This window comes from Dermacentor silvarum, chromosome 1, assembly GCF_013339745.2.
Source record: "Dermacentor silvarum isolate Dsil-2018 chromosome 1, BIME_Dsil_1.4, whole genome shotgun sequence".
Lineage (NCBI taxonomy): Eukaryota > Metazoa > Arthropoda > Arachnida > Ixodida > Ixodidae > Dermacentor > Dermacentor silvarum.
The window spans coordinates 254998647-255007565 of record NC_051154.1 but is presented as its reverse complement, the minus strand read 5'-3'; the positions used below and the strand labels follow the sequence as shown (position 1 = coordinate 255007565).

Genomic DNA, 8919 nt, shown 5'->3' with positions numbered 1-8919 from the left:
CTGCTTCCCGGCACTCGAGCAAGACGTGGAGTACGGTCAGGGTTTCCCCACATCTGGCACAGAGGGGAGGTTCAGCGCCAGTTAGAAGGTATTAATCTGCACCATATGTATGTCCAATTCTAAGGCGCCAAAGAGAACTTCAGTACGTCGTGACTTTGTTAATGATGGCCAGTTGCCTAAAAGTGGCTTAATTACATGGATTTTATTCAGTGTTTGTTGATCCCATAAATGTTGCCAATAGTTTCGGAGTTTTTGCGTAAGTATGGCTTCAAGTTTGTGGCAGGAATGGGTATGGACGAATTACTAGGTTTTGTTGCTATGGTAGTTGCGATTTTATCTGCAAGCTCGTTACCCTCTATACACCTGGACCCAGGAATCCAACATATTACAACCTGTTGTTTAGAGGCACACACATTGCAGAGCAGAGAATAGAGGTCGTTTATAACAGGATTTTTCGGTTTTCGTAGTGATTTTAACGTTTTGACGACACTTGGGGAATCCGTGAATATAATAGCCTTTGGGAGCTTTGCTTTCCTAATGTGTTTAGCAGCTGACAGTATTGCATAGGCTTCTGCCATGAAGATGCTAGTTTCAGGATGTAGAACGTCTAATTCCGAAAATGATGGGCCAACCGCCGCGTAAGATACGCCGGCTTGTGACTTTGACGCATCTGTGTAAAACTCTGGGCAGGTGTACTTTGACTGAAGCTCTCGAAAGTGCATATGTATGCGCGCATCTGGGGCGTGTTTTGTTACATCTACAAATGATGTGTCGCATTCAACGATTTGCCATTGCCACGGGGGTAACAGCTTTACTGGAGCCATTGGAGGAGTTGTAAAGATTGAAACACCAGTTTCCTCACTGAGGTTCCTTAAACGCAGTGAAAATGGCTGTCTGATTGCAGGTCGGTTACTAAAGAGGGTGGCGCTAATCATATCATTTATAGCTGAATAAGAGGGGTGCTCATCATTAGAGTGTACTTTCAGATAATACAAAAAACTGGAGTACGACCTCTGGAGATGCAGTGACCACTCATTTGATTCTGCGTAAAGACTTTCTATTGGGCTTGTCCTGAATGCACCGGTTGCCAGGCGGATACCTAGATGGTGAACAGGGTCCAGTATCTTTAGAGCGCTTGGAGTGGCAGACTGATGCACTATGGCCCCATAGTCTAAGCGTGTGCGTATAAGGCTTTTGTATAGATTCATGAGGCACTTTCTGTCACTGCCCCATGTTGTGGGCGACCGAATTTTAAGGATGTTCATTGTTTTGTGGCATTTGTTCTTTAGGTGTTTTATGTGTGAAATGAAGCTTAGTTTGGAGTCTAAAATAATGCCTAGAAATTTTTGTTCGGTGTTCACAGGCAATCGCAGTCCATGCAGCTCTATGTCAGGATCCGGGAGTAGGCCTGTCTTTCTTGAGAATAGAACCCAGGAACTTTTCAGTGGATTTAACCGAAATCCGTTCTCGAACGCCCATGTTGACACTTTATTGAGGCCAAGTTGAATCTGTCGCTCGCAGAATGCGAGATTACAGGACCTGAATCCTATTTGCACGTCATCAACGTAAATAGAATAAAAAATGTCACAGTTTCGCCCTAAGGTCGAAGCAATGAATGCGATAGCAACACAGCAATGTCCTACGAAGTAAGGTGAGCGGGTTTGGTAGCAATATGAGTTGTAGTAAACATGAGCTGATTAAGTAAGCAGGTGTGCTACGGCGTAAGTAGACCGACATGAAGAGAGACTCGATGACCACGAGAAGGCGCGTGTGAAACGGTGGTGTTGATGAGAAGCACTTACCGTGGGCAGCGCGTGCGAAGGGACACACCTGTAGTGCTGCACTGCCGATCTGGGCAGCATTGCATGTGTAGCGTGCGTTGGAAAATGTGGCCCGATTATTACTAACTGAATGAACAAACGTGGTGTGAGCGCGCACAAACAAACATGAATAGATCACACTGAATGACTGCAGCCAACGACTCTCAAAACGCTGGCAGCGAGCGCATACGCCGCGCAGCGGGCGAAGGTACGTGCGGTCTATCGTTTCAACGGAAACTGAGCGGCGAATGCACGGCGCATAAAGGTCAGAGCCGTGTGGAGATAAGAGACTGTGCGGGCGAGCGAGCGACGAGCGCGGTTGTTGGCAGCGTAGAAGTGCGCCCCCCCCCCCCCCCCCCGCGCTCCCTCCGGCGCTGGCTTCCCGCTTCCTAGCTTGCGCGTGGGTGATTGAGTGCGTTCGCTCGTCGTGATAGCACGCGTCCTCGCACGCTTCCGCTCGGGCATACGGCGCGCGGTGAAGATATTATCTATAGGGAACCTCACGGCGACGGCGACGGCGACGGCGACGGCAGAAATCCGGTTGAAGTGTCCATATAATTGCTATCGCAATAATATATTTCGTGGCATGTATTCACGCAAAGAATTCATTTTTACTATAAACAGAATGCAACTAAGTACACCACCTTGTGGTACACCAGTTTCCTGAATAAATGGCCTCGACAGGGCATCGCCAACTCTAACACGGAATGTACGATTGGATAGGTAACTTTCAATTATACTAAGCATATTACCACGGATGCCCATTTCTGAGAGATCCCTCAAAATACCGTAGCGCCAGGTTGTGTCCTATGCTTTTTCGATGTCAAGAAACACGGCCAGAAAGAACTGTTTGTGGACGAAAGCGTCACGAATGCATGCTTCAATGCGCACGAGATGGTTGGTTGTGGAACGACCTTCTCTCAACCCACATTGATATGGGTCAAGTAATTTGTTTGCTTCGAGGAGATGTAAAAGCCGACGATTAATCATCTTTTCAAATAACTTGCAGATGCAACTTGTTAATGCTATGGGCCGGTGACTTGCGACTGAGGACGGATCTTTTCCTTGTTTCAAGATAGGTACCACAATAGCTTCTTTCCATGAATCTGGAATGTACCCTGCTGCCCAGATGGTGTTGAAAAGGGACAGTAGTGCTACTTGTGTGTCAGGATGAAGATGTTTAATGATTGTGTAGATGACTCTATCAGGTCCCGCGGCATATTTCATACAGGTGTTCAAGGCAGCTTTGAGCTCGGCAGTTCTAAATGGTAGGTTATAAGGTTCATTGGGGCTACATTTACGGTTCAACGCCTTATTTTCCGCTACTGCTTTGTGTTTGAGAAATGCCTCTGAATAATTGGCCGAACTGGATACACGCTGAAAATGTTCCCCAAGTGCGTTAGCCTGGTCTTCAAGGCTCTCGCCTTGATTGTCCACCAACGGTAATAGGTAAGGTTGCCGACTTGATAATTTGCGTAGTCTGTTCCACACTTTTGCTTCCTGCGTGTAGGAGTTTATACTCGAGATGAATCTTTCCCAGCTCTCTTTTTAGCTTTACGCCGCGTTCTACTACCTTGCGACTTCACGTGTTTGAAATTTAGGAGATTTTCTGCGGTTGGGGACTTTCGCAGCAAGCCCCAAGCCTTATTTTGCTTCTTACGAGCAGTCCTACAATCTTCATTCCACCAGGGAACACGTCTCTTTTTTGGAGCCCCATTTGTGTGTGGTATGCACTCGAATGTGGCGTCAGTTATCAAAGCGGTAAAAAAAGGTGACAGCATCGTTGATATTAAAATCGTTAAGAGCGTTTCGAGGCATCTGTGTCATTTGGTGAAATTTTTCCCAATCGACGGATTCTAGTTTCCATCGAGGGGTCCGTGTACAAAGATCATGTTGTTCTGATGTTTTAAGACAAATGGGAAAATGATCACTGCCATATAGGTTTTTAATTACGTCCCATTGCAGGCAGGGCAGTAGTGTGGCAGAGCAGATAGCTAGGTCTATTGCAGAGTAACTGTTGTGTGTTAAAATGTCGGCTCTTTTTTGTTCAGTAGGCATACACCCGAGTTCAAGAGGAACTGCTCTATCATGCGGCCCTTCACATCACACCGCGGGTCCCCCAGAGCGGATTGTGTGCGTTGAAATCACCGAGTAGGATAAATGGCTCCGGAAGCTGGTTGAAATCACTCTAAGCTGTTGAGTTTATAGTCGGGAGGGATATGTATGGAGCAGATTGTTACAAGCTTATTAAGTACAATCTCACGAATGGCAACTGCTTCGAGAGGGGTTTGAAGCGTCAACTGCTGGCTAGCAATAGAGTTTACAGTGATGATTGCGACACCACCTGCCAAGACAAGGGCGTTCTCGCGATCTTTACGAAATATGACATACGAATTTAGGAAGTTTGTGTTGATTAATTTTAGATGTGTCTCTTGGATACAGAGTACTTTGGGGTTATATTTTTCTAGCAGTTCCTTAATGTCATCAAGGTTACACAGTAGACCTCTAGCATTCCACTGAAGGATCTGCGTCGGCATAATAACAAAAAATAGAGGGGAGGTGTACTCTGAATGCCAAGAGTTCTACATTTATGTCAAGCTTTTCTTTCCGGGTCCTGTTATTCTCGGCTTTTCTTTTGCGGCACGCTCAAGGGAGCTGCACCGCTCATTCGACACCGATGGTGTTGAGATGCTTGTGTTTGTATCCATTGCCTCCTGGGAGGCACTGGGTGAGCGCGCTGCGCGCGAAGAGAGATGTACATTAGGCCTCTCCTCACGAGGAGAGGTGCTTAGGACCACCGAACCACTAGGCTGCTGGCCCGTCTTCAAAGATGGCAGAGCGGCATCTGCCGCGTCCGCCTTGGGGGCGGGAGGCGGAGCCGCCGGCCCTACGTGTGAGGTCCGAGTGGTCGCCTTCGACCGTTGTGACACTGCCCCCTTGCGTGCCACATCGGCGTAAGTAGTGCACTGCACTATTGAGGAACGCTTTCGTGCTTCCTTGAAAGAGATGATTTCTGTGATTTTCAGTGTTGTGATTTCTTTTTCCTTTTTCCAAGCAGTCCAAGAACGAGAGTATGAGAGGTGCCCACCATCGCAGTTCGCACAGTGGAGTTCATTGTTACAGTCGTCAGCGGGATGGTCATGGTCACCGCACTTAGCACAGGTGAGCCGCCCGCGGCAGCTCAGAGATCCGTGGCCATACCTTTGGCACTTGAAACATCTCCGTGGGTTTGGTATATATGGCCTGACGCGTATTTTGATATATCCTGTTTCAATGTATTCAGGAAGTCTGCTCGAGCCAAATGTCAGAATCAGGTGCTTGGTAGGTATGTCTTTATCATCACGGCGTATTTTGATTCTTTTCACATCAATCACATTGTGCTCTTTCCATCCTTCTAGCAATTCCACTTCACTAAGGTCGACCAAGTCGTCGTCTGAGACTTCCCCACGAACAGTGTTCACGGACTTCGGCTGCGTGACTGTTATGGGAATGTTCCCGATTTTCTCAAGAGTCGTCAATTTGTCGTGTTGGCTTTTGCTACAGAATTCGAGAAGCAGATCTCCACTTGCCATTTTTGTTGCTTTGTAGCCTGGGCCAAGCTTTTCTGCAAGGCATTTGGACATAAGGAACGGGGAAATTACTCGAGCTGATTTTTCTTGTTGTTCACTGTGCAGTACATGGAAGCGGCCGGGGGAAGTTTTCTTTGGTTTGGCTTAGAAACTGAAACGTGACATCGGTGCGCCCTGTCTTGAGAGAGCGATCAGGTAGGGAAGGGAGTACCCATTACTTGTTTTCTTATTATTCAGCAGTGATGGTAGCCACCCACCACCGAGCCCAACGAGGGGGCGCTACAAGGTTTTAGTAACACTCGCAGACGCCAGCTATACATCACTGCTATAACCTAATATATAGACCCAAGGTTGGATGAACTACACCAGGTTAACCCTTGCTGCCTGGAAGATTGAAAGTAAAACGAAGTAAAGAGCAGACAGGACCGATGGAAAGTGAGAGAGAAAGACGAAGGCTGGAGGGAGAGAGAGACAGGAAAAGGCAACTACCGATTTCCCCCGGGTGGGTCAGTCCGGCGGTGCCGTCTACGTGAAGCAGAGGCCAAAGAAGTGTGTTGCCTCCGCCGGGGGGCCATAGAGGTCCAAACTCCCGGCATCGGCTCAACCTCCAGGATCCTCTTTTCCCCGGACACGGCTAAGCCACGCACGGTAAAGCGTGGGAAGGTCCGACCCTCATGTGCTCACGTTCATTATTTCTTTCGCTCGACCTCACTGCTGGTTTGTACGCTTTCACCGCTTGCGTAAGGCTTTAGATTTCCTTCCCCTCTTTTTCTTCAAAGTGCGCCTTTTTCTTGCTCAGATGTGCTGTTTATTGTGTGTGATGGGGAATTTTTTGTGTTGAAGCGCTCAAATCAAATCAGTTTAATAATAATAATAATAATAATAATAATAATAATAATAATAATAATAATAATAATTATTATTATTATTATTATTATTATTATTATTATTACATGGTATGTTAATGACAGCATATAAAATATACAGACAAGGGTCCCAAAGACTGCAACGGGACCCTCGATGATGGTTACAAATAAATATTACAAGGATTAGCAGCAGTGCGAACCAATGAAACAAATATATACAGTAAAAAAAAACATTAGGCATAAAGGAATAGAAAACATCAAAATGCATGAGCGCAAAAAAACTTAGAAATTGAGAAATAACTACTGTATATAAAAACACAAATTTAGTACAACAAGCATCAGCATCAAAAATTCAACAAGTAATCTTTTAATGAATTCTAGAATGAAATTAAAGAAACTTTAGATTTAACAGACATGGGTAAATGATTCCACAATGTGATCACACAGAGGGATGAAAATGATTTACCGTAATTGGTAGAAACCTTAGGTAACAAAAAATTATTGTTAGGAGCAAACCTAATACAGCTGGAATTTACTAAAAGATCTGAATCAATGAAATTGATGGCAAATATTTGTTAATTGTTTATATAACAAAATTAGACTAAACCAAAACAAGTTATTAATAGATAATGTGTTGCTGAAGCGAAGAAGAGCATTGGCACTGCCGTCGCGGGGACAGTGAAAAATAATCCGAATGGCTGGATTTTGTAAATACTGAAGGGATGAAAGATGGTAATGATAAGTATTTCCCCATGATACGATGCCATAAGTGATGTGAGAATAAATAAAAGCGAAGTAAAGGCAAAGCAGGGTCTGATGAGAGAAATATGAGCGTGCTTTAAAGGGACTGACAACCGATATTTATGGACCCAGTTTTTTATGGCGCAACGCAAAGCTCACCCTCGGTAGTGTTTACACCTGCAGCGGTTACTTCCAAAAGTGCGTGGATATTTTGTAAGCAGAATTTTTTGAACTGAGCAGCCTTAAAAAAATAAAAGCCCCTCCTCCAGCAACATTGAGAAGTGATAGCGATGCCGATAGCCCGCCTCGCAAATTGTAAAAGCCGCCCATCGTCCTGCTTTCACTGGAGGACGTGCAACTGTTGTTAACCAGGTATATTGTGACCTTTCCAGCCACTTTTAAAGGTAAATAGACTGGTACAATAAGTTTGCGTTACTGTACATACCTTTCTTACAGCTGCACCGCGTTCTTTTCCCAAATACACGCCTACGTCATGGCTGGCTGGCCCCCGTCGTCGTTATTGAGTCGATAGACGAGCCAAGCCAAGTTATCAAAAACGAAGGCGAAGGCAGTGCCACTTTTCTACTCACTACAAACGAAGGCTTATCTGCACATTGTAACTTAGAAAAAACTTATAATAGAAAGAATGTTACTGCATTTCAATATTAATAAAAAGACCAGGAACAGCATATACTGGTAGAAGGTCACGTGGTGGACCTCTTAAATAGGTTCATGTTTTTGCCGCATGGGGCGCCAAAGGTCACGACTTTTAGTGAAGAATTAAAAATATAAATCCACGTTTAATGGGGAAAACAGGGCCCGTTCTAGCCAATACGATGGACGATCTTTCCATCTGCGGGGTTATCTCAATTCATGTTCTGAGCTGTTGTCTGTCCCTTTAAGCAATGCACGAATTCCGAATGCTGCCATCTTTCTAATGTGAGCAATATGGTTAACGAACTTAAGGTTAGTATCGAGTTGAACGCCAAGAAATGATTCACTTTCATCGACACTTATGAAATGCGAGTCAATTCTGATGCCTGGTAATGAGGTTAACTTACGTTGAGGGGATTTGAAAATAAGAAGTTTAGATTTATTTAGATTAATAAGTAAATAATTTTCATGGCACCACTTGGACACACTACATAGAACAACATTTATTTGGTAGCGACAGCATTAATACATGTATCAGCAAAGGAAATACTCGTACCGTCGTCATAAAAAATGCGGTGAGCCATGTGTGTATGCTGTCACTAAAGTAAAAAAAAAAGTAATGGACCAAGTAATGAGCCTTGAGGCACCCCTGGTTAATTGTTTTAGTAGCGGAGAACGAGGCCGATATGTATACCGTGTGCTTTCTGTTCAGTAGATAACTTTTTAAGATCTTGAGTGCCGGACATGAAATACCGTACGCGTGGAGTTTGTTAGATAAGACGAGATGATTAATGGTGGCAAATGCTTTTGTGAAATAAAAAAAAAACTGAGCCAACTACGCATCCTGAACCAATAGAGCGCTTGATATAGTCAGTCAGGGAAAGCCGGGCAAGGTTAGTGGAACTTCCTTCTCGAAAACCGAATTGGCATGGCTTCAGTAGAATAAATTTTTGCAGGTATTTGCTTAGGCGAATTATAAATAATTTTTCGATAACTTTACTAAGGGATGAAAGAATACAGATGAGGTGGTAGTTGGAAACTGACAGTCTGTCACCCTTTTTATATACCGGAATAACTTTAACTACTTTCAGCGTGTTAGGAAATATTCCATTCTTGAACGCAAGATTTATAATTATAGAAAGTGGTTCACAAATAACATCAACTACAAGTTTTAAGTGCCGTGCTGAAATTTGATCTATACCGTGGCTGGTCTCTTAAGATTCGTGATTGCTGTATACACATCAGCAGGTGTCACGGGAAAAAGAAAGA

General features: G+C 44.5%; 1 protein-coding gene across 1 annotated transcript in view; it reads right to left on the bottom strand.

Annotated features, from left to right (window-relative positions):
• Positions 1 to 5759: 5759 nt before the first annotated feature.
• The window catches only part of LOC119439367 (uncharacterized), a 68825-nt gene continuing 65665 nt past the window's right edge, over positions 5760 to 8919 (bottom strand). Inside the window, 1 exon segment of the mRNA XM_049660809.1 lies at positions 5760 to 5773. Within this exon segment, the coding sequence (XP_049516766.1) occupies positions 5760 to 5773 (14 nt within the window).